The 26,482-nt window shown below is 33.1% G+C and overlaps 1 protein-coding gene and 2 long non-coding RNA genes across 10 annotated transcripts; 2 read left to right on the forward strand and 1 right to left on the reverse strand.

Moving 5' to 3' along the window:
- Window positions 1-764: 764 nt before the first annotated feature.
- LOC131180859 (uncharacterized) lies at window positions 765-9,064 on the reverse strand. Its single transcript, XR_009149536.1, has 3 exons — window positions 8,842-9,064; window positions 1,469-1,527; window positions 765-924 (listed from the first exon to the last, which is right to left on the reverse strand). It is a non-coding gene; the product is annotated as an uncharacterized LOC131180859 (long non-coding RNA).
- Window positions 3,488-11,724, forward strand: LOC110650442 (uncharacterized). Its single transcript, XR_002493949.2, has 2 exons — window positions 3,488-4,074; window positions 11,306-11,724. It is a non-coding gene; the product is annotated as an uncharacterized LOC110650442 (long non-coding RNA).
- Window positions 11,725-13,566: 1,842 nt separating this feature from the next.
- Window positions 13,567-18,562, forward strand: LOC110650439 (mediator of RNA polymerase II transcription subunit 15a). Of its 8 annotated transcripts, XM_058148769.1 has the most exons (9): window positions 13,656-13,734; window positions 14,548-14,603; window positions 14,714-14,750; window positions 15,455-15,542; window positions 15,754-15,868; window positions 15,947-16,325; window positions 16,791-16,861; window positions 17,781-17,855; window positions 18,189-18,562. In XM_058148769.1, the coding sequence occupies exons 4-9, from the start codon at window positions 15,535-15,537 to the stop codon at window positions 18,423-18,425; spliced, it is 885 nt and encodes a 294-aa protein (XP_058004752.1). In that variant the 5' UTR covers window positions 13,656-13,734; window positions 14,548-14,603; window positions 14,714-14,750; window positions 15,455-15,534; the 3' UTR covers window positions 18,426-18,562. The 8 variants fall into 8 exon arrangements, with proteins under 8 accessions (XP_021661087.2, XP_058004754.1, XP_058004750.1 ...); XM_058148768.1 differs by lacking the exon at window positions 14,714-14,750 and having other exon boundaries at window positions 13,644-13,734; XM_058148772.1 differs by lacking the exon at window positions 15,455-15,542.
- Window positions 18,563-26,482: the final 7,920 nt, after the last annotated feature.

Consider the following 26,482-nt stretch of genomic DNA (forward strand, 5'->3'; position numbering starts at 1 on the left):
ATCTCAACTATTTTAATTAATTGATAACTTAATAATGACATGAACCAGCACTACATAATAGGTGGAGCTGAGGTCTAATTATCACTTTTCTCACTCTCCTAAGCATGGAAAGCTTGCTTTCCATGTCTTGCAAGAGAAACGATCGAGTAGGTTCCATTTGACTCTTTCTGGTAGCTCAGATGGGAGGCCTATGGGTAACCAGTTTGTCACTTTTGCTGCCAAGTTAAGCCATTCTCGTCCACAAATAATCTAACTACATGCACAGTGTCTTCTCAAATCTATTAAGAATAATACATGATATATCATTACTAGCCTTCAAAGAATCAAATATATTTGGATATTAAGCGAAGTAGCATGAAAAAAAAAAAAAAAAAAAAAAACTGAGGAGCGACAATTATACATCCATAATCCATGAGAAGCTATATGTCCAAGGGGCTAGTAATAGTTTTTGTCACGACCCAACCTATGGGCCGGACCGGCACTAGGACCTGGGCCAGCCTAAAGCCCCCGAGGCCCGTAGTAAGCCTAACTGTTCATTTACCCAATTCTAAGGCCCATTTGGGCCCAATTTCAAGAAAACAAACGGACAGAGTCCGGCCATAAAATGGACTTCCCAACGGGGAGTTTTCGACTCACCCGACCTGTAAACACAATATATAGTCAATTGGGGAGCTCAGCTCACCCTCCACATACTCATCAGCATAATAATAAATGGGAGCTCAGCTCCCTCATCCAATCCATCAAAACGGACTTAGAATATTAAGTTTACAGGTCCAACATGATAATAATATTACAGACCAAATTCAAATAATCACTGCTAACACATGCGGAAATTCTAGGAGTAAATAAAATTACACAAATATTGATAAACAACCTGCGAGGTAGAAAAGCAGGTTAACCCAGAACAAAATATCCTCCTGTGGCCTGTAAAAATTTTTGAACAGGAGTGAGCGTTCGACTCAGAGAGTAAAATATCAATCTTAACTATAATCTCTATAACTATCTAAAACTAATGCAACCTGTAGAGTGAAATGCAACATCAACATCATATTCACATCATAGCATCAAAAAGGTAATTTGGAGCACTCACGCACCCTGTAGCATCAATCATAATATATTGGGAGCTGATCCCCTATACAGCTCTCTTAAATCCAACTCGATGCAGTGAAGAACTCAAGACTAATAAACCAAATCGAGGTCGAAGAACTCAGCCGTGACTACCCCTCGAAGAACTCAAGCCGTGACTACCCCGTCCTATCCATAGTCCACACCACATCACACGCACGCCAACGCACGCACACTGCTCCAAATTACCACAGCAACACTCATAGCACATTAACAATTATGAATGCAACATAAATCGTGCCTAGAGTTTAACTACATAAATATATATGCATATAAGTGATGCATGGGCATGCTGAACATATAATAATATCGAAATTATAATTAAAATCAATATTTTACTCACAAACTTGACGACAAATTACTGTGGCGGCTGGGCGGAGGAAGAAGGCTGTCCCGGCTCACCTGACAATTATATTACAATTATTTAATACAGTCTGACTCAATACAAACAAAGAATAGATCAAGTACGTCCTAAGTCGTGCCGAAAATCCGGCAGAGTCTCCCCTATACCTAGGACCTACCCAACCTGAAAAAGGGCTAAAAACGCACTTCTATATTCACAATCCATATATCAACAGTTCAATCATATCACACAGCCCCTCCTGGGCCCATCAAATCAGTCATCCATCACAATACTCAAAATTTCAATTTAGTCTTTATTATTGATCATTTTTGCAAAAACTGCCCAAACAAGCTCTAAAAATTATAAAACTTTGCCCCGCGGTCCTTAGCAATATTACTAAGCTATTGCAAAAAGAATCGTAATTTTCTAAGCTACCACGAATGTTTTATGGATTTTTAATCCTATTTAAGCACTAGAAAATTACGTAAAAACAAGGTTCGGGTTTACCTTTGCCGATTCCGACTTGAACGCGCAAGGCGTCGACAATGGGGGCTAGCCAAAACCTCTACCACCCGAGATTTTTCCAGAGTCGGTCTGTTCGCCGAAATTCACAGATCCGGACAACTGTCGAATTTCCGCGAATTGAGGATACCTACACGAAGCCCAATAATAATATATAAAAAATCAGGGGTGTTACAGTTTTCAAGGCAGGTACCATGTAGAAACATGATGACAGGGTAATGGGTATATGCCATTTATAGTTGGTGTAAAAATTAACAATGGTTGAGGAGGAGAAGGATTTGATTTGCTCATTACGTGTGTACAATTTTTTGGAAATCTTTTAGTAGGCGGAACTTTGCTCACATATGTACAATTATAGGAAACATTTCTGTTTCAAAAACCGAGTGTTTCCAGAACAAGTTTAGCTTCTAATAGGGATGCCAGCAATATTACCAACAGGGTCGCCAGTGTTGGGGAATTCGCTCTGATACTATTTGTTGAGAAAATTAATCAATTGGCTAAAAATAAATAATACAGCTAAAAAATAAAAGAGACACAATTTTTAATATGGTTCGGTTAATTATCAACCTACTCAATATCACAATTGTAATGATTTCTTGAGTAATCCCTGCTCAATATCTCTCAAAATAATTTGTATCCCCTCACATATCTCCACCCAGTGTTTAAGCCATCTACTGAAGCAATATATTCTCTACTAAATTCCACTCTAAGCCACCCCATTGAAGCGATATATTCTTTAGAGCCTAAAGGAAAACCAAAGGGTAAATCCCATTCTTATCCAGTGTTTAATTCAACCCCACTGAAGCAACACCTCTTCTAAAACCTTGAGTAAAAATATCCTGATAATAAATCCCACTCTCAAATCAGAGCTTTAACATTTCTTTGAGCAAGCACCCTCGCTCTTCCTCTCCTGAGCTCTCCTAAGGTTTCTTCAACAAGCTTCATAGCTACTCATTCAAACTCTACACTCTATTTAGGAGGAGGCAGGGTAAAGTAAGATTTTATAAAGTTTTTCAAAGTAAGGTTTTTCAAGATTTTTAAATTTTCATAATTTTTTAAAATTAAAAAATTATGAAAAATCTTACTTTGAAAAACCTTCCATAATTAAAAAAAAACCCTTCTATCCTTCCAAACACAAATTTAAGATTTTTAAACCTTGAAAAACCTTCCATTACTTTAAAAATCTCCTCTCAACAAATACTAAAAAATTATAAAGGTTTGAAAATTATGAAAAACCTTATTTTGAAAAACTTCACTTTATAAAACTTTACTTTACCCTGCCTTATTCTAAATAGAGTATGGCATTTGAAAGGAATGAAATGTTTTTTAAAGTATTTAGTTGAAAGGAAGAGAAAACTTTTTAAAGTATTAGAAGTTTTAAAGATAAAATTTTAATAAAATAAAATATTTTTAAATTTTTCAAAAATTTTCAAATATTATATTTTAAACAAATCTTCTATCCTCCTAAACACAAGTTAAAAATTTGAAAACTGTTACTTTAACAACTTGTTTGGATAGGTGGAAAAAGGAGAGAAAAGAAAATTACAGAGGGAAAATAACTTTGAACATCTATTTTCCTCTATTTGGATAAGAAAGGAAAATAGGGGAGAAGAGAAAAATTTGGCATATTTTTCTCTGGATATTTTCTCTCTAAATCATAGAGAAAATGAGAAATTAGAGGGGAAAAGGGATCTTTGACCTGTTAAATTACATACTTGCCCTTGTTTTTTATCTATCGTGTATCCATAAGTTATTGGAGAGTTTTTCCTTTTCTCATAAGTGAGGGTTTGCTGAAGAAAAAGTGTCCAAGTCCAACATCTTCCACAAAATTCCTTCCCATCTACCACTGTATAAATGACTCAAGATTCTCCTTTTAGCATTGATCTCCCTTAATTGGGTTATTCTTTCGATTCAAACGTATTGGAGACTAACTAGCGCTTGTTGAAGATCATCACCTCTATTACCAGTGATTTCCACGCAGTACCATACTCATACTTTCCATTACCTCTGCTTATTGAAGAAGTCACTACAAAAGAAAACTTCATTCAAGTCCTGATTAACAAGAAAATAGCTATGATAGTATGGTAAGGAGCAGAATATTAGATTTCCTACAAAATGATTCTACGCATTTTTTTTTTTTTTGTTCTAGAAGACTAGATCTCGTATGTGGTAACCCATTAACCTAATTTTGGGTCCCATGTGTGCTAAGTGTCAATTTCAGAAACCTTTTTTCCTCTTATTCACCTCCATTAAAAATCTTTTTTTTTTGTTTACAGGTAATTTATGGCATCCAATTTCCCATTTTTGATTACTTAAATATTCACCAATCTTCTTTGCCAAGTCAAATATATTGGATGCCCTCATATCTATTTTGTTTACTGGCACTCTAGGGAACATTTGATATGTTAGTTGTGGTCAAATGGCACTGTATGCTAGTTTCTTGAATTTCTGGCTTATTCACTAGTCCTTTCAGGTATCCCCATCTTCAACCACCTAGCCATGTCCCATGAGAGTGAGACTACTTAGGTTGTGGGGTACGTATATTGCTATATTAGTGTTCCCTTGCTTTATGGCAATTGTCATATCGGTGGCTAGATGAATGAAACATAAGGCAAATACATGGCACTATTTACATATTTTGGGTTACAGATATATGTAATAAATCCAAATTCTCCACTGCCTTGTAATCTTTCATGTGATTCTCTGGCTTCTTGCTTTGGTTAATCTTTGGCCCTTTTTTTCAGCAGATAATAGTAAAACTCAAATCGATATTTCTTGAAATAACTAATAAATGTGTTAGCAGGTAGGCTGGCATGGGCACATGGGATGCCTTAGGTTTGTCACCCATAATTCCTACAAAATGGCTTTCTGAAATAGAGGTTGAATTTCTTTTAAATGGCGATGCTACCAGTTTAATTTATTAGTTGGTGTTCTTGCATTTAGTTAAAGTTACTAGATTTATTGTGTAATTTAAACAGTTGTTTCAAAGTATATTCCCTTAGGATAAAAGATCTTTGATTCCTTCCCTCAAAAAAGCTATTTGAATTGCTTGTTTAATAATGGAAAATAAACAGAATTATATGATTGAAAGCTGAGATATTGAGTTGTCAAATTTTTCTTTATTTCTTGAATAATTAAAAATGTTTAGGATCAGTAACTATATTTCAAATGCATAATACATCGTAGAATGGATATTTTGAGTGTGTGTTTGCTAGGCCTGATAGATCTATTTTGCTCTTATAATTTCTTTTTCTGTAAAAAGTAGATGTGTTTGGTGTTACTCTCTTTCTTATTTTGGAGTCAATTACCTATGTTGTGAGCATTACAAATTAACTAAAGAAGAAAAGTAGTGTGAGAAATGTTTACAATCAATTGACCACACGTTCTGATGCTCTTTTGATTTTGGTTTTATGGGATTCCACCACTGCAAATGGGGCTATCATAAACTGAGAATTTCTGGATTTGGATGAGATTTTCCTAATAATCGTTGAAATGTGATTCAATGGCCTTGAATTTCTTTATCAGAGATGCCTTGAATGATTCCTTTTCTTTAGTCTTTTTTTATTTCATTCTTTACATTATTCTCAGTTTTGAATATTTTGATAGGCACCTACCAATTTGAATATTTTTTTGTTACTTGTCTTCACTGTTCCCTTTTTTTTTATATCATATAGTCCTCTTAAAATTTCCCTTTTGTTTATTAACAATAAACAAATTGGATCTCTTTGGAAGTTAGTAGCATAATAGATTCTAGTATCTTGTCCAATTTTATATGGATCATAATGAAAATATATATTTTGAAGGCTTTCTACTGTTAGTAATAAATAAATTGGGTCTTTGTGCTTGATATATATTGAAAGGACTACGTCCAATATTGTGAATGCCCAAGCACCTAGACCAGAATCACTTTTTCAAGTTAGTGATTTCATTGGTCATATTGATTGACCATCCAAGACCTTTATATGTGTGTGTGTGTGTGCGCGCAGAAAACAAATGCCCACTAAAAACTCATTTCGCAGAATATGCAGATCATTTGTTTTCTACACACACACATATATATATATATTTGACTTTGTACTATTTTTGTAATTTAGAAATTTGCTACACTTGCGCGCTTTCTTTGGACATTTGTGGTTTCTTCCTAAAGTGTTGATTAGTGTATTTGGAAATCTAATACTCTTGTCAATTGTTTTGAAGTCTATTAATACTTGAATCACATATTGAATTTGACGTACACAATTTCTACTTTATAATGCTTTTAAATTCATGCTACTCATTAGCTATGATATTCTTTCATTATGTTGGCTTAAGTTTCATATTTAAGGTTGCCTTAAGAAATCATTATACAAATTTTTTACTTAAAACTTAAACTTTATAAATCTAATATAAAAAAGTATAAGTACATATAGATGTGTTTGTTATGAAATTGTTTACTTTATCTTATTATGCCATATTTTGAATGCATTTATGTTTGTTTGATTATTTAGGAGTAGTATATTAATATTTTAATTTGTAGATGGATAGGTAACATATTGGAGAAAATCACCCACAAGATAATATAGATGATGTAAGTGATGGCATGTCAATAGCCAATAAAATGATGGTTTAGAGTTTGAAAATATGTGGAAACATGTTATGGACACTTGGCAACGACAATGAGTGGAGGCTATAATTCAGTTATTATGTTATATCATTAATCTCTTATGGTTATTGGACATTTAAGTAATGATTATTGCTAGACCTTTAAGTAGTATAAATGCAAAAAGAGCATTATGACACAAGTTAATGCATGAGCTCACTACAAATGAAGTCATTTCTTGTGATATTATACGCATGGGTCCAGTCACATTTGTTGAATTTTGTGGAAAGCTCAGAGCTACTGGTTTACTTAAGGACTTTAGATGTGTTACAGTGGAAGAGCAAGTAGCTAAGTTCTTGCATATTTTAGGCCAAAACTTTAGAAATCATGCATTGAGATTTTTTTTTCCATCGATCAAGTGAGACAATAAGCCGTCATTTTCATAATGTCTTAAGAGCAATAGTGGCACTTGAAGCCAAGTTCCTTAACCAACCAACTAGAGCTGAAGTTCCCTCTCAAATTTTGATCAATAATAGATTCTATTCATACTTCAAGGTAAGCAAAATTGAGGTCAAATGAATATATACTACATATTTTAATTAGTTAATGTTTTCTTCTAAACAGGTCTAGGTGCATGTACTTGTCTATAGAGGATTGTGTTGGTGTGTTAAATGGAACACATATTCAAGTTAAAGTGCCAAGAGAACTTGCCCCTAGATGTCACGACCCAACCTATGGGCCGGACCGGCACTAGGACCTGGGCCAGCCTAAAGCCCCCGAGGCCCGTAGTAAGCCTAACTATTCATTAACCCAACTCTAAGGCCCATTTGGGCCCAATTTCAAGAAACCAACCGGACAGAGTCCGGCCATAAAGTGGACCTTTCAACGGGGAGTTTTTGACTCACCCGACCTGTAAACAAAATATATCATCAATTGGGGAGCTCAGCTCACCCTCCACATACTCATATCAGCATCAAAAATAAATGGGAGCTCAGCTCCCTCATCCAATCCATCAAACATGCATATAATAATTTTATAGGTCCACATGACAATTTATATTACAGACCCGAATCATTTAAATATCTCTAAAACATGCGAAAATTCTAGAAGTTTATAGAATTACACAAATACTGATAAACGACCTGCGAGGGAGAAAAACAGGTTAACCTCAAAAATATATCCTCCTGTGGCCTGAAAAATATTGAACAGGAGTGAGCGTTCGACTCAGAGAGTAAAATATCAATTTTAACCATAATCTCTATAACTATCTAAAACTAATGCACCCTGTAGAGTGAAATGCAACATCAACAACATTTTCACATCATAACATCAAAAAGGTAATTTGGAGCACTCACACACCCAGTAACATCAATTATAATATATGGGAGCTGATCCCCTATACAGTTCTCTTAAATCCAACCTGGTGCCAGCGAAGAACTCAAGCCGGACTTTCGCTTAATAAACCAAATCGGGGGTCCCAGCGAAGAACTCAAGCCGTGACTACCCCCCGAAGGATCGGGTCCCAGCGAAGAACTCAAGTCGTGACTACCCGTCCTATCCATAGTCCACACCACATCACACGCACGCCAACGCACGCACACTGCTCCAAATTACCACAACAACATCCATGGCACGTTAACAGTTATGAATGCAACCTAAATCGTGCCTAGAGTTTAACTACATAAATATATGCATATAAGTGATGCATGGGCATGTTTGAACATATAATAATATCGAAATTACAATTAAAATTAATATTTTACTCACAGACTTGACGGTGGTCACTGAGGCGGCTGGGCGGAGGAAGAAGGCTGTCTCGGCTCACCTGACAATTTTATTACAATCATTTAATAAATTGACTCAATACAAACAAAGAAAAAGACCAAATACGTCCTAAGTCGTGCCGAAAATCCGGCAGAGTCTTCCCTATACTTAGGACCTACCCAACCTGCAAAATGGCTTAAAACACACTTCTATATTTTCAATCCATATATCCACAGCTCAATCATATCACACAGCCCCTCCTGGGCCCATCAAATCAATCATCCATCACAATATGTAAAATTTCAATTTAGTCCTTATTATTGACCATTTTTGCAAAAACTGCCCAAATAAGCTCTAAAAATTCTAAAATTTTGCCCCGCGGTCCTTAGCAATATTACTAAGCTATTGCAAAAAGAATCATAATTTTCTAAGCTACCACGAATATTTTATGGATTTTTAATCCTATTTAAGCACTAGAAAATTACGAAAAAGCAAGGTTCGGGTTTACCTTTGCCGATTCCGACTTCGGGGACGCGCTCGGGACGTCTGACAATGGGGGGATAGCCAAAACCTCGATCCAATTCGGAGACTTTTCCGGTAACGGGTCTGTCTGGCCGGAAATTCACAGACCCGAACAACTGTCGAATTTCCGCGAATTGAGGATACCTACACGAAGGCCATAACACGGGGGTTAGTACATAAATTTTTCAGAATTTTTTAAGCTCATTAAATGCTCGGAAAAACACTACCGTGGGACCCACCGAAAAACGGTGTCGAAAAAATTCGAAATTTATGTCGCTGCGAAGCTCTCGACGAGTGGAGCGCTCGGGTACTCTCGGTTTTCTCGTGGGGTTTACGGTTTGTGAGAAATCTAGCCCAAAAGTCAAAATGGGCTAAAACTTCCCGGGCAAAAATTGGACAAACCGCTCGATGGATTTTGGTGTTCTTGGTGTCTATGGAAAGCTCTCGACGAGTAGATGAGTTTAGACACAAGACCCGGTCCGATTGGTGGCCGGATCGGCCGGATTTTGGCCGGGAAGGTGAACGGTCGCGCGCGCGCTGTGCGTTGCTTCTGGGGCCGTTTTCCGGATTTTCAGGCGGCGGCCGGCCGTGGGGGAGGGCCGAGGTGGGGCGCCGGCGAGGTGGGGAGGCAGGGGAGGTGGCGGCGCGGCTAGGGGAGGAGGGAGGAGAGAGAAAAGAGAGAGAGAAGGGGAGGAGGTGGACGCGCGCGGGAGGAAGAAGGAAGAAAAAGAAAAGGCCGGTCCGATTGGACCGGTTCGATCCGGTCCGGTTTGATTCGATCAGTCCGATTCAGGATACAAAATTTTGAATTTTTACTCTGCCTTAGGACCGAAAACGAGGTCCAAAAATTCCGAAAAAATTTCAGAAAACTCAGAAAAATTCGTAGACTCCAAATATATTTTTAGTTTTGCCACGTGGTCTTTAAATTAATTTTTAAAAATCATCAAAGTTTATATTTTAGGAAAATCGAACCCGATTTTTAAAATCTGAAAAATCTCAAATAATTTCTTAAAATTTAATTAAAATTAAAATATCAATAATACTCATAAATTAATAAAATTTAAAATTTTGGAGTGTTACACTAGATTTCGAGGAAGAAAAGAATAGTCTACGCAAAATGTGTTAGTGGCATGTTCTTTTGATATGAAATTCACTTATGTGTTGCCTAATTGGGAAGGAATTGCCTTTGACTTGAGAATCCTAAAAAATACACTTGATAAATAGGATAAACTTGTAATTCCTCAAGGTAAGTGTAATTGAATATGGTAAGGTTCTGCATTTAAGTATATTATAGGTCAAAACTTTATTAATCTCTCCCTTTGGTAGGAAAATTTTATCTTATGGGTGCTGGATTACCATTGAGGAGTGGATTAATTACACCATATAGAGGTGTTCATTATCATTTGAATGAATACTCTAGACGCAAACCTCAAAATGCCAACAAATTATTTAACTATCATCATGCATCACTCTGTAATGTCATCGAGAGAGGTTTTAGTGTTATAAAGAAAAGATTTCCGATTATTGCTAGTGGCACTGAACCCCATTACTCATTTGAAATAATGATTGAAATTGTCTTTGCATGTTATATGATACACAACTTCTTGATGAGTGTTAATCCTTATGAAAATTTAATTGCTGAAGTTGATCGTGAGCTTATGGATGCTGAGGCTGATCACCACATAGGTACTAGTGGATTACCAATAGATGTAGATTATAGAACAGAATTTATGTTAAGGGAACAAATAGCATCACAAATGTGGAATGACTATCATAATAACTTGTAATCTCAATTACTAACAATGCGTGACTAGTATGTTGTTTTCTCCTAACATTAGCTAGTCATGTTGGTCGGATACATTTTGATAACCGTTCCTGAAGTTATCTAGTATAACATTATAGTCCTTTAATTTAAAAATGTAACATAAAACCTCTTCAACTTTTAAATTTTACACAGTAAAATTCCTCTAATATCTAATTATCGATTTTTCAGTTAGATGCTGACCTGAATAATTCTAGCATGGAGCTTAATCAATATTTTTCTTTTCTCTCTCAAGTTATGTGTAAATTGAATCCTTTTTCTTACTGTAAACATAATGATTTTTCAGGTGCAGAGAGAATAATTTTACAATTTGAATAAGAGAGGAGAGAGAAATGTTGACTAAGAGCCATGCGGGAGCTGTTCACATTAGTTTTCAACTGAAAAATTAGTAATTGAAAGTTAGAGGGATTTTACTGTGCAAAATTTGAAAGTTTAGGGGGTTTTATACTACGTTTTAAAGTTTAAGGATTATAGTGTTACAACCATATAAGTTCAGGGATAGTTATTGAAATTTATCCCATGTTGGTCAGATATTTATTATTAATATATATACATGTGTAGAATACATTTGCATTCCATGTTTACTATCCTTTATTCAACAAGAATATTTTATGTAATTGCCTTACAGATAAATAATGCCAAGGAGAGAAAAAAATTCCAAACCAAGAAATTTCAATATCGGGGAAAAATCATGTAGTTTGGACAAATGAATGGATGATGTGTTGATAAATGCTATGTTGGAAGAAGAACATAAAGGGAATCGGCCTGAAGGAACATGGAATACTAGAGCTTTTGACAATATGTTACAAGTGTTAAGGGCAACATTTCGCCCTCTTATTCATAAATCTAAGATTAAGAATCAAATGAAGACCTTAAAGTGAACCTTTGTCGAGTGTAAGGATTTATATCATGGTCTTAGTGGCTTTGCTTGGAATCCTGTAATAAAATTGTTTGAAGCTACTTTTGATGTTTGGGAGTAATTAATTTAGGTAAAACTTCTAATATTTCTAAAAACTATTAAGTTAAAGATTAGTAGTGTATTTTATATGTTTTTGCATTACTTTAGATTTGTTAAAGTAATTGTATATTGAATAAAATGATATTTTTAACATAGAAAAAACTGGAAGCACGCAAGTGGATGCATACACCAAACAATAATTATGATAAGCTATATGAGCTTTATGGTGACCAAAGAGCTATCGGTGAATATGCAAAAAGTGTAAAAGAAAAGGTTAAATGCTGGCGATGAAAGGAAGTTCATGACAAATTGATTTGAATAACTCATTTGAAAATGTCATAATGTTTGATAGTGAGTTCAATTGGGCTAATGAGGTCACTGATAACAATATGAATAGTCCAGATCCTTCACTACATTCTCAGGGCACTTCTTCTAGAGGTTCTAAATGCAAAGCTTCAATGATGGAGATGTTAGAAAAGCAATATGAAAGGTTGAATAGTGGAATTAAACGGGTGTCAAAAGTCTTGGAAAGAGGAAATGCAATTGCAGAAAAATCTCTTACAATTCTTGAAAGTGGTTGACCACATTATTATAAGGAGGAAGAGTTTTTTGTAGAGTTAGAATTAATAGGGGTGCATCCAAATTTCGCAATGACAGCTTATTATTACTGTTCAAAAAATCCCTCAGCAACAAGATCTTTTTTAGGTGTTCCACATGCAAAGCGTTTAGAATGGTTGATGAGGGTTATGAATGACAAGTGATCTAAAGATGAAGGCTAATTGACTGCGTGTAGTTTTACTTATTATATATAACGTTATATGAACTTATTTTGTATGTAATATTAGGCATAAATGCTAGTTAGTATTTTGATTTATGTGTATAAAATTTAATGATTACTAGAAATTACCATTAATATTTTAATTAGTTTTTGCTTGAAGCAATAGGCAAAGCCAATATGGCTATAAGAATGATAAGCATTTAGGCATTGTAAGATAATTATAATATGTAATCTCTAACACTTATTATGTTATATTTTGTTTAGGAGCTAAATTGCATTACAAGAGTATATAAGACTTCCAACTTTGTTAAGGTCCCATGTTCCAGTATTATGTCAAGAACAAATGTGCCTTTTGTAGTCTCATTAAAGTTTTTAATTATATTATTTTTATTAATATGATCACTAATGATAAAGTATAGTCAAATTGTTAGACATGATTGATAATTTTTTTGTGAAGTATATTGATATTATTATTATAATGAAATATAATTTTTTTACTTATTTTGCTATGGAAAAAGTATATTGATGATTTGGGTGGATATTATTATTATATAACAAGTTTAATTTTATTATTATTTATGGATTTGTTGATATATAATAAAAATACAATTTAAAAAATAAGGAAAAAATGATAATTTCAATTATTTTTTTTCCATTCATTCTTCTTCCAAATAAAGGAAAATAAATTTACTTTTTTTTTATTTATCTTTTATTTTCTTCTTATAAAAGAAAATGAAAAGAAAAAATAATTTTATTTTCTCCCTTTATTTTCCTTTCCTTTGAGATATCCAAACAGAGTGTTAGTGGTAAAAAATTCTGTGCAACCATCCAAATCTCAAAATTGATACAGGCGCCAGCGGCCATGCAGGCCCTTTGTGGATGGCCATTTGATCATTTGTATTCCATCTTCTTTATTTTTTCTGGTCAGAAGCCTTAATTAAAAGTCAAACATAATAATATTCATGCGATGTCCGGATACAAAAAGCACTTTTTTTTTTTTTTATCAGAACCAACCAACACGTTTTCTGTGCTTGAGGGGAGCGAAAAGAGTTAAGTAGACATTAGCTCCACCTTTAATTAATGAATTATTTTATTAATTAAATGAAATTTTAAAATTATATTATAATTTAACTTTTTTTAATTTAATTTAACCCATACAATTTAATTTATGTTACAAAAGACCAAACTGTCTGTTCCTTCCCTTATATATACGTCTGCGCCGCATCGCAGAGAAGAAGAAGAAGAAGAAGACTTACCTGGCGGTGACGGGCGCTGGGCCATCGGACGGCGGCAAAGCAGGCGCAGGGCGAGTCTGGTGCAGGTGAGTTTTTTCGATTTCAAGTTTTCACTTTTCTGTTCTTCCATTCCATGTCTTCAATAGATTGCAATATAGCCCTGGTGAAGTTGCTTTTATATTTGAATCTGTCATTTATGATTTGGTGAAGTGATGATGGGTTAAGTTTAGAAAATTTTGAGGGCTTCTAATTGCACTTTCATGTGTCTTTAGTCTTCCCACTCTGCCTTCGATCCCGCTTAATAATTCTGATTCTGGATGATGAAGTGAGGGAGCTAAGTTGGGATGTCTTTATTTACGCCAGACCTAAAAGTTGTGAGACATCCAATTGTCTTTTTCTGCTATAGACCAAGAAAAGAAGATTGTCATAGTCAGATAGAATAAGAAATATTAATGTTTTCTTTGTGATTTTCGCCAAAGAGTAATCAAGTGACTTAAATATAAAATTCCCAGCATATATCCCTAATTTATATACAATACTCACCATAACTAAGAAGAGTATGTCCAGGAACCAATCTGAAAAAGATATATGGATTTAGTTTTAAATATTAGTAGAATTACATTCAAAGATATATGGATATATTTTTAAAAATTAGTAAAATTACATTTAGTAGCCACATTAATAGATTTTAATAGATTGTTTTCCATTCAATTTTCATATGACTAAGACTCAAAAATGAAGCTCATCAGACCCATTTTGATAGATTTTGTTATTCTTTTTGATATGGTTGAATTTACTGTTGATTATATATATTCCCAGGTTTCTATTTCCTATATTTTTTAAAATACCGTTTCCCCGTATCTATTTCCGCGATTCTGTGTTTCCGTTTCCGGGTTCAGGATATCCAGTGCAATCCAACTCTAGTGTCTGTAGCAATGAACTCCAGGTTCAGCAGGTAATAACATGAAAGATGGTATTTTTACATTTCAACCACCCATTCTGTTGCTGTCTCCACTTCTTGTGTTTGAGGTACATTATCATCTTTCTTGGCTTACCGCTGCACAGATTCTATAACTCTTCTTGAACTTCTTATACTTTACAGGTCAGAACCCCATTTATGGCCTTTTATTAAATTTATTATTATTAAATGTTATTAAATTTTATTAAATAAAATGTTGCTTGATGGGGTGATCACAATTTATTAAATTTTAATAGATGTTGGCATGCTGTTGGCTTATGCTGGATATGTTTTTGCCTTCTTCAAGTGCAATATTCTAGTTCTTTTTTTTTTCCCAAAATTTAGTTTTGAAGGTATCCAAGGAATATTCATTTTGCCTTGGGATTTTGGAGTTTCAAGATTATGTTTCTATGAATTCTTTTAGAAGACTAGTCTTGTATTTATGAACTTCTTGTTGTTTTTATAATTTGTGATTAAATGTGTTGTTATTTGGCATGTTTGATACAATATATGTATTATGATTAATTTTTTTTATTATGTTTTATGTATTATGTTTGTTTGAATTATATAAACTTTGGTGAACATTTTGTGTGATATGTTTAATTGTTTCTTAAAATTTTTCATTTCCAACACTATTTAAATTTCTCCAAAGTTTAGGGTTTGGGTTCTGGTATTTGATCTGTTTATCTAGTGGGTTCAGGTACTTTAAAATTCATGGGTACTTTACCCATTGCCATCCTTAAATTTGCATTTAGAAGATTCAAGTTTACCCATTGCCATCCTTAAATTTGCATTTAGGATATTCAAGTTTGATGTCCCTTAGTGATTGTGATGTGATGATAATGTAGAGCAACTGAAGTAAATGCTGAGCAGCCCATGGCGGTTAATGAAAAAACTGTGAGCATTGATAAGCCAACTAAGGGTATATATGTATAGGTACTGAATTTATATACATGCTTTATTTCTCTCTCTCTCTGAAAATTTAAATATTATTTCAGAGAGTTTGCAGATCAAAAAGGACACTCTGATCCCAAAAATTTTGGCATCTTAACCCAGATTAAAGTGAAGAATTTAATTTTGTATATTATTCCCATTGTTTGGAAGAGAGTGATTATAATGATCTAAACTCTCTTTCAAATGTCACCAGTATGCAGCAAAATCAGTTAATTGGGCAACAATACAATTTTGGAGACATGCAGCAGCAGCAGCGGAGATTACTGGGGCAACACAATAACGATCAAAATCTGCAGCAGCAGCAACAGGTAATGGCTCAGCAGCATAACCTCTTGATTATGCATCAACAGCAATTGGGCTCTCAAAGTAATGTCTCTGGTTTACAGCATCAGCAACAGCAGCATTTGCTTGGAACCCAGCCTGACAACTCAAGCATGCAAACTAATCAGCACTCTGTATGCATGCTGCAACAGCCCAAGGTTCCATGGCTGCAGGAAACTGCAATTAATTTGTTGCCAACTCAAGGCCAGCAGTCACAATCACAGCTTCCACAGCAGCAATTGATGTCACAGATTCAATCACTGCCGACACAGTTTCAACAACAGCTGGTTTTGCAAGAGCAGTCTAATCCATTGCAACAAGATCTGCAGCCAAGGCTCCAAGCATCAAGTCAAGCACCAGCTTCCTTGCTTCAACAGCAGATTGTAATTGATCAACAAAAGCAATTGTATCAATCACAAAGGCCCCTCCCAGAGACATCATCAAGTATTTAATTGCTTCTTCACAGTTCCTAGTCATGTTTTAACCCTGTTTTTGCAATTTTGTGCTTTTGTATTTATTTATCGTGCACATCCCAACATAAACGCCTGGAAGATATGAGAATGGTTTCAGCAATTTTTATCCATTTGACATAGCTTTATGTGCTGGTGACATTGCTGTTACTTATTGAAATCATTATAACCACTATTAATCTTTTCAGTTGTTAAAGTGTGTGCTGAAATTGATTTATGGATAAAGTTTCCTAATCCATCAATGCTTCATCATATACTTTGTAGCAGTTTTGGTGGTTGCACATGTTTTAGTTTCACTTGCATCGCATGATGCATCTCAATTGATCTCTCTGTTCCTGCAACTGTACTTTCCTTTGATGAAGATTTTTTTGTGGAGCTTATATAGAATGTGCAAGTTTTGGTTGTACTTACATGTGTGTGTATTGTTTTGTTTTTGTAGCATCTCTTGATTTGACAGCACAAACCATACATGCAAACGGAGGTGATTGGCAAGAGGAAGTCTACCAAAAGGTTTTTTTTTTTTCTTTGTCAAAGCATCATAGGACCAAATTTAAGGGAGTTTTGTTTTGGATTTTGGTACACAGGAAGTATTGGTTTGGAAGTAGTTGTGATTAGCTAGGAATGATCATAATCATTGTGAAATAAGCAATAACAAACTACCAGAGTATAAAACTTCACCTTTTAAGGTCATTCATTTATTCATTTGTTACTAGTTTGGTTAAAGCAACAAAATCTTATGTTGCTTTTTCCCCTAAAACTTTTATTTTATATTTGAATCCTTTTGCACATGCATTATTTTATTCCATGTTTTTAATGTAGCTCAGTTCAGTCAATACTTTATAGTTGTGATTTATAATGAAATTCATAATTTGTTATTAGTTATATACTCAAACAGATGAATTCTAAAGATGAAAGATTAGTAGAAGAAAAAGTGAATGTATTCCATTGAATCACGACAACATCCGTTATTCTAATTTCAAAATTTTCATGCAAATGAAATCGAATTGTTGAATTCTTCTTTATTTTTCTTTTATTATCATATTTGCATATTTGTTCAAGGCAAAAACTCTTTTGATGCTTAGTAGAGAAAAGAGCACAAATGATCTCAATTTTAATGTTATGATAACTTATCCAGAAATTCAGGATTTATATGGATAATAGATTAAAGGTGTTTTATGTAAAATCAGGCATTAAGCAAATAAGCCGTATTTTCAATTTTTTTTTTCCATTTTACGTAAACAGATATACCTTGTCAAGTGTCTGGTACTGATATCCTCTTGTACTGTTTTAATCTATACCTTTTAGCTCTCACTTTATATTTTCTTTGATTGTTTATGCAAGTGTGGGTGAAACACTTAATTTTTATTGTGTTACCTGAAGAAATAAAGCATTTATTTTTATAGTATTCTAATGATATTTTAAATTGTAGATCAAAGACATGAAGGAAATGTACTTGCCCGAACTAAATGTAATTTACCAGAAACTTGCCACAAAGTTACAGCAGGTAATTTAACTCACTACATTTTTTTGTTCTCAATTCATTGCTTATGCATTACTTGAAAACTACTACTTTTCAGTTCATTTATTGTAATAATGGTGATCTTGTGCTAATATGCGGTTCACTCTAGCAATACCTGTCTTTATGTTGACTATCAGTGTATCTTCTGCACTTATTACCTCATTTCTCTCATTCCCCTCTCGAAAAAAGGTCACTTCCAATGAACAAGAAGAAAATCCTTGCAAATAAGCAAGAAAACAGAAGAAATTTGCAAAATTTTGCTGCAAAGATCTAATGCAATTCTTGAAGCTCACAAGGGTATCATTCTTTGTTTAACAGCATGATTCTCTTCAACAACAACGCAAGTCAGTGGATCTCGAGAAGATAAAAATGTTCAAGACCTTGTTAGAGCGCATAATAGCATTCTTACAGGTTTCAAAACATGATATTTCGCCACGTTTCAAGGAGAAATTGGGTTCCTATGAGAAGCAGATTATAAATTTTGTAAATGTAAATAGACCCAAGGAAATGCAAATAAATCCAAGACGTGATAAATTAGTTAGGGAATGTGAGTGAGAAAGGGTATGGGAGGCCTGAAATGATGTGGAAGAAAATGGTATTTTAAGGTTTATGAGTTTTTAATATTGATGCAGACTTTGTATCTAACAAAATTAAATGACGAAAAAAAAAAGATTAATGTAGTCGAATCTAAACTAATTTGTTATTGAGGTTTAGTTGTTGTGAATGTTGGATTAAAAATATTAATAGTCCTGCCTCTTATTTGAAGTTTCCACTCGAATATTCAATTTTTCCTCCAGCAAACTCCATTAGCTGGGTTTTTTATGGAATTTTATTTGTGGCTTTTCTCAGAGAAATTATTTGAATTTCAAACCATAATTTTCATTGAAGATATAAAAGTTATGCAAACTTAGCACATGACTTTCAATAACAATTTTCGTTGAGATGTTGGAGGTGTGAAAATAAAGCAGTGATGGAGGAGAGAGATAAGAGAGCCAGGACGTGAACATCCATGGGCGCTGGTTTTTCTTATCAACAGGGTAAAGCCGGTTCAGAGTGAAACTTTTCATGATAAATCTTTTCATGAAAAATATTTTCATATAAAATATTTTTTATATACAAATTATTTTTTATAAAATAAATAAAATTTAAATTAGTTTTTTTAAATATTATTTTTTATATTATTTAAAAATAATTGAAACAAATTATTAAATCATTTGAAAATTTTTATTATTAAAATATATTAAAATTTAAATTTAAATTACATTTAATTAACAAATTTGAAATGATAGTTTTTTTGCAATAACAAATGAACCCCTAAAGAAAAATGAAAATCCTAATCATCGGCAAGTAGCAAAACCTTGTTTTACTGTGGATTGGGCCGCGTTCTACTGTCCAACTGCTTTGGAAGAATTTGTTTGGTAATTTGGTGGAGTTAAAGGTTGCTAGAGACTCCATTGGCTTCTGTGGTCTGTGGATGACATTGACTGTGGCACTTCATGTACTCCCGGCCTCGTGTTCTTTTCACCACATGATCATATGATTTTCATTGAAACCCTTTAAAAATAAAAAATAAAAAAGAGCTTCTAAAATACAAATATCACTTAGTAACGGATCATATTTTTGTTAGTACTTAACAAACAACTGTTTTGAAATTATTTAAGGCCCACAAGACCAACATAAAATGATATACAGCTTAGTATGTCTTGACAAAATTAATATGATTTTATTAAGAGTTATGTATTGTCTCTATTTTATGTATATGTTCTCTATAAAGAAAAAAAAAACCAAAAAATTACAAAACACTATAAGTTAATCTTATGGATGACATCAATGTAAGAAAATCTTATAAAATGCCCACTATAAATTTTTATTCAGTGATTGGTTGTAATGTATTCAATTAGATTTAATTAAAATTAATTATAGTAAATTAATTTTTTATAACAGCAACAAAATTATGTAATAAGCAGCCTATTCTGCTGTCCATATTTGGGTCAGAGTCAGACTAGTAGAGTTATTATTTGGTTTTTGCCAAGTTTGGAGTCTTGACTATTTGACCAAATAAATCTTGACTTGCAGAAGCATTCCAATGCAAAATATTTGGCCAATAATGTTTTAGAATTGGAACCACATTGCAAAAAGCCCCACTTGGAATTTGTCAGGCTGTAAAAGGCGACGAGTTATCTTATGTTTAGCTGCAAACACAAACTCAGAATTATAAACACAGTCATAAGCAGCAATTAACAGATATAATTCCTTAACTTTCATCTGATTTTTCACATCATTTTTTTATCAGTCTTCGAAAATGGAATATTGGTTTATAGTGGGTTCAACCTAAGCTTTTCTGCTGGGGTTTGCTTTGTGTTATAGTTCAAGAGTGAAGAGAAACACAGGAGCTTCCTTGAATATTCAAGGAGAAAAAATACTAAAGAGCTCAGGAATTGCTGGAGCTACCGATATTACCATAGTTGGAGCTGGAGTTGCTGGTTCTGCTCTTGCATACACCCTTGCCAAGTTTCGTCTCTGAATTCTGTCTCACTTGCTAGGCTCTAATGAATTGATCAAAAATGGAAAAACAGAAAAATCTGAGAGGAGAGACTTATTTTCAAATTTATTTTATAGGATGGATGTCGATGCATAAATTGAAAGAGATTTAACTTAATAGAATTGTTGGTGAACTTCTACAATGAGGAGGATATCTAAAATTGATTGAATTGGGACTAGAAGGTAAGCAAAAAATATTTCTAGGAAGATTTCCAAGTAATTTCTTTGCTCCAATTTCAGGTTATAATTCAATCTTCTAACATTTATCAGAAAGTTGATTTTGTTACTGTAGATTGTGTTAATGAGGTTGATGCTCGGCAAGTTTTCGGATATGCTCTTTACAAGGATGGGAAGAGTACTAAGCTATCTTACCCAGTGAAGAAATTTTCACAATGATCGTTTCATATAAAGGATGCGTGAAAAGGTTGCATCTCTTTCCAAGTATTTTTCATTTCCACTTAAATCTCTTCTTTGTTTAATCTTCATTTCCTTTATCAGGTTTTAGTATTTTGAAGAAGAACACTTATTTGGGTTCTTTATTTCAAATGCAAATCCTTTGTAGTGTTAGATTGGAACAAGGAACAACAACCTCACTCATTGAAGAAAAAGGGACTACCAAATGATGCACTACAAAACTAAGACAGGCCAATAGCTAAAAGCACATGATCCCCTCACAATAGTTTGTGATGGTTGCTTCTCAAATCTGCGTCGAACACTTTGTAAACCTACGGTAAGTATGTATATCTTTCCACATAAATGATTCATTTCATTTGATTATTGATGTAAAGATTTTCTTGGGTGTAATTGGGTTAAAAGAATAGTAGAGTTTTGAGCTTGTAATGATGATTTATTATTGAAGATAGTGAAAGATGGTATATCCGTAGATGTAGCCCTATGTTGAGAGGTGAACCGCGTAAATATTGTTGTTTTGTATGTTTACTTTGTTTCTTTACAGTTTACACGCTTCCGTGGTATAAAACAATTGGTATCAGAGCATGGGGATGGGGATGATCTTGGTGAGTTTGGTTTAAGTTAGAGTTTAGGGAAGAGAGTGAAAAAAAGAAGAAGAAGAAGAAGAAGAAGAAGAAGAAGAAGAAGAAAGAGAAATTTTTGCTTAAAACTGGTTTACTATAAATATGTTTGATTCATATATTTAATAGATAAGTCTCAGTCTCAGTGTATATTTTATTTCTTAAGTTCATAGTAGACTGAATTTAAACAAAAAAAATCATAACGGAAAAATTCATAATAACAATGATGGTAATTAATATACGGATTTTTCTTACTTTGACTCGATGCATCATGGATTTAAGACATAGGATATACGGTGAGATTCACTTATTAAATATATAAATCTCATATATTTGTCACATATTTGTATTCTGGTTCCATAATAAACTGGGTCTAGACAACAATTTTCTTGAATATACATTTGTTTTTCAAATTTGTGAATTTCGGTAAATTTTATTAAAATTCATTGATTATGATTTTTTTTTATGAATTGATTATACTAAACTTATTTTGAAGAAAAATGTTCAAAAGAGGGAAAGAAAATGATGATAGAAAAGAAATAAATTTAAATTTTATTTTGAGTTGATTTGTTTATTTTTGGAAATGATTAAACTCAACATAAAATTGAAATAAATTTAGATAAAATTGAAATATAATAGTTTTAATTGACATTCATTCAAATTTAAAAGGTTTAATTAACTTTTAATAAAAGTTTATGATAATTTAATTATTAGATTAAATACTCAGGACTAATTTAGATTTTTTACCTAAAAATTTATGTTTCTAATGTATCAAAATACTCTAATCATTGAAAAGACTTCTAAATAGAAAAAAATAACAAATACTCACTTATTGTTTGAAACTTTGAATATATATATATATATATATATATATATATATATATATATATATATATATAACACAAAACTATTATTTTTATTACGGATAAAATGTTAGTTTGACCTTTTTTATTGTAATTATTTTTTAAAAAAAAAATACTTTTTTATAAAAATACTTTTCATTATTTAGCTATAATATTAACTAATAATATACATTTTATCATATTAATAATATATATTTATATTATATATGCATAAGTTTTTTACATTTTAATAAAATTATCAAAATTTAGAAAATAATTTCATCTATTAAATAGAGAAAATTAAATAGAGAAAGTTATTTTCCTTAAAAATGATTTAATTTTTTTAACTTATAAAATATTTTCTGTTAATTAATTTTTTAAGTGTTCAAAATACTAAAAATTAATATATATATATATATATATATATATATAGGGCATTAGTATGGAAATTTAACCAAACACAATTTTTTTCCTGGTCAATAGTACTCTCAATATAAAATATTTTAATTTGACATGAATATGAAAGGCAAGGAACACGCACGATAAAGCAGTGTAGCTTTAAATGATAAATTTTTATTAATTTTTACAGCTACAATTATTTTTAAGTTAATTTTTATATGTAGAGATAAAGTTTTCTCTTTAAATAATTTTAAAAGTATATTCTCTCACATTATTCTAGTACATTTAGTGTAAATAATTTCAAAACATTTCTTAATAGAGTCAAATAATTTATAGATAGTGCTCTCTCTTTTTTTTTTTTCAACTAATTAGATATGAAATTCATTGAAGTAGAGAAAATAATTCAAAATTCATTTGCTTCAAAGGATTAAGAGTAAAGGCATCCTTGTTCAGAAAATCAATTACAAAAATTTAACTTGCAAGCCTAAAAATATCAGAAAAGATACCTGAAAAGTCTCTTGGAATAGAAGCCCTTTAGCTGCCAAAATAACCAACTCAGCATCACTTTTAATTTGAATCGAATGAAAAGCTATATTTGATGCAAGTAAAAGAGCTTCGTGACCAATTCTAGCTTGAAGATCGGTTTAGTTTGGTTGGTGGATGCTTGTGGGCTGCAAGCTAGAAGTTTGGCCTGGAAGGCTCCCGAATGGAATGCCAAAGAGCCCCTCCGCCACTGTCCTCAGCTTCTTGATGCCGATGAGATGCTTTACTCGTTTAAGTTCTAGCAACTTTCGAGATCTCCTTTATTGCATTATACTTGAAGATATGTATGCGAGTCTTGTTCTATCATTCCCTTTCGGGTACCTTCTTCCATGAAGAGCAATGGACCCTATTTGGTTTGGATAGGTTAGGTTGTTGGTCTTGGACTATTTATATGAGCCTTTTGTTTACAATCTTCTGGTTGGGTATATGAGCCAGCCCTGCTTTATGCTGCGATGATTGGGTTCAGTTCTACTTCAAAAGGCTCCTTTTAACCACTTGTATTGCCCTTGTTTATTTTAATTTAATGAATACCTATGTTTTGATTAAAAAAATTACAAATAAAAAAATTTTGAAGTCATAATATATTGGATTTTGCTCGGAAGCATCATCCATTTTTACCTTTTCATTTATACATATACAGGCTAATTTGATAAAAAATGTCAAACAATTGCTCCAATTCAACATTTATATCTAAAATTTCTAATTTTGTGTGAAATAAATTTTTAAAATTTGTCACAATTATATCTAAAAGGATTAAAATGAATTTAAAAAGTTAATAGTAAATTATAATGTAGTACTTAAATTTTATTTGATGAACAAAATTGTCAATTGATTAAACTTTATATTTTAAAAGAAAATATATTTTTATATATTTATTTCTAATGAAAATTTAATAGTAAAAATATTTTTATTAATTGAAATTTACATAATTATTTTTTAATCAACCCAAATAAATTTATTATCTAAATATAAAATACAAAAATAAATTTATACCTTTTTATAAAATAATTTTGAAAAAAAATTATACTCAACTCAACTCAACTAAGCCTTTATCCCAAAAATTTGGGGTCGGCTATATGGATTCGCTTTTTCCACTCTGAACGATTTTGGGTTAAATCCTCAGAAATGTTTAATGCTTCTAAGTCATGTTGTACTACTCTCCTCCAAGTTAATTTAGGTCTACCCCTTTTTTTCTTTCTATCCTCTAACCTAATGTGCTCTACTTGTCTAACTGGAGCCTCCGTATGTCTACGCTTCACATGACCAAACCACCTCAATCTCCCTTCTCTCAACTTATCTTCAATTGGCACCACTCCTACCTTTTCTCTAATACTCTCATTACGGACTTTATCTAGTCTAGTATGGCCACTCATCCACCTTAACATTCTCATCTCTGCAACTCTTATCTTAGATGCATACGACTCTTTCAGTGCCCAACACTCACTACCATATAACATAGCCGGTCGTATGGCTGTACGGTAAAATTTTCCTTTTAATTTATTGGGAATCTTACGATCACATAAAACTCCCGTGGCACGTCTCCACTTCAACCATCTGGCTTTAATCCTATGACTAACATCCTCCTCACATCCCCCATCTACTTGAAGGACTGAGCTTAGATATTTAAAGTGATTACTTTGGGACAGTACCACTCCATTCAAACTAACTCCTTCCCTATCACCAGTTTGGCCTTCACTGAACTTGCAATGCATGTATTCTGTCTTCGTTCTACTTAACTTAAAACCCTTTGACTCTAGAGTACTTCTCCAAAGTTCTAGCTTCCTATTGACTCCTTCTCGTGTCTCATCTATCAGAACAATATCATCCGCAAACATCATGCACCAAGGAATACTCTCTTGTATATGTTTCGTCAGTTCATCTAAAACTAATGTAAAAGGTAAGGGCTTATGGTGATCCTTGGTGTAATCCAATTGAGATCGGAAAATCACTTGTGTCCCCTCCCACTGTGCGCACAATAGTAGTTGCTCCTTCATACATATCTTTCAATACTTGTATGTACCTAATAGATACCCTCTTTTGTTCTAACACATTCCATAAGACCTCTCTTGGAACACTATCATAAGCCTTCTCCAAATCAATAAAAACCATGTGTAGATCTTTCTTCACATCTCTATATTTCTCCATCAAGCTTCTAATGAGAAAGATCGCTTCCATAGTTGAACGACCGGACATGAAACCAAATTGATTGAGAGAGATAGAAGTATCATGACGTAGTCGATGCTCCACAACTCTCTCCCACAACTTCATAGTATGGCTCATGAGTTTAATTCCCCTATAGTTTGAGCAACTCTGTATGTCTCCCTTATTTTTAAAAATAGGTACTAAAATACTCTTCCTCCATTCATCAGGCATTTTCTTTGAGTTTAGAATCTTATTAAATAATTTAGTTAACCATGCCACTCCCATATCTCCCAAATACTTCCACACTTCAATTGGTATTTCATCGGGTCCACAGGCTTTACCCACTTTCATTCTCTTAAGTGCTTCCTTTACTTCTAAAGATCGAATCCTTCTGGTATAATTTGCATTCTTTTCTATTGTTCTATAATCTATATTCACGCTATTACTATTTTGACTATTATTAAAGAGATCATTAAAATAATTTCTCCATCTTTCTTTAATGTCCTCATCTTTTACCAACACTTTTCCTTCTTTATCCTTAATGCACCTAACTTGATTGAGATCTTGACATTTCCTTTCTCTACTCCTTGCTAATCTATAAATATCTTTCTCCCCTTCTTTAGTTCCAAGTTTCTTATATAACTTTTCAAAGGCCTGTGCTCTTGCTTGACTAACTGCCTTTTTTGCTTCTTTCTTTGCTATCTTGTACTGTTCATATGCCTCATTATTATCACATTTAGGTAATTTCTTATACCATTCCCTTTTTCTCTTCACTGCCTTTTGTACTTCCTCATTCCACCACCATCTCTCTTTTGAGGGTGGTCCATATCCTTTAGACTCTCCAAGTACTTTTCTAGCTACTTCTCTAATCTTTGATGCCATCTGTATCCACATATCATTGGCCTCCATATCTAGCTTCCATACTTCGGACTCGAGAAGCTCATTTTTGAACTTCACTTGCTTTACTCCTTTGAACTCCCACCACTTTGTTCGAGCTACACTATTTCTTCTAACCTTACTTGAATTGTTCCTAAACTTGACATCCAAGACCACCAACCTATGTTGACTTGTTAAAGCCTCTCCTAGAATGACCTTGCAATCCTTGCATAGAGCT

Source organism: Hevea brasiliensis, chromosome 6 (assembly GCF_030052815.1).
Source record: "Hevea brasiliensis isolate MT/VB/25A 57/8 chromosome 6, ASM3005281v1, whole genome shotgun sequence".
Taxonomy (NCBI): Eukaryota; Viridiplantae; Streptophyta; class Magnoliopsida; order Malpighiales; family Euphorbiaceae; genus Hevea; species Hevea brasiliensis.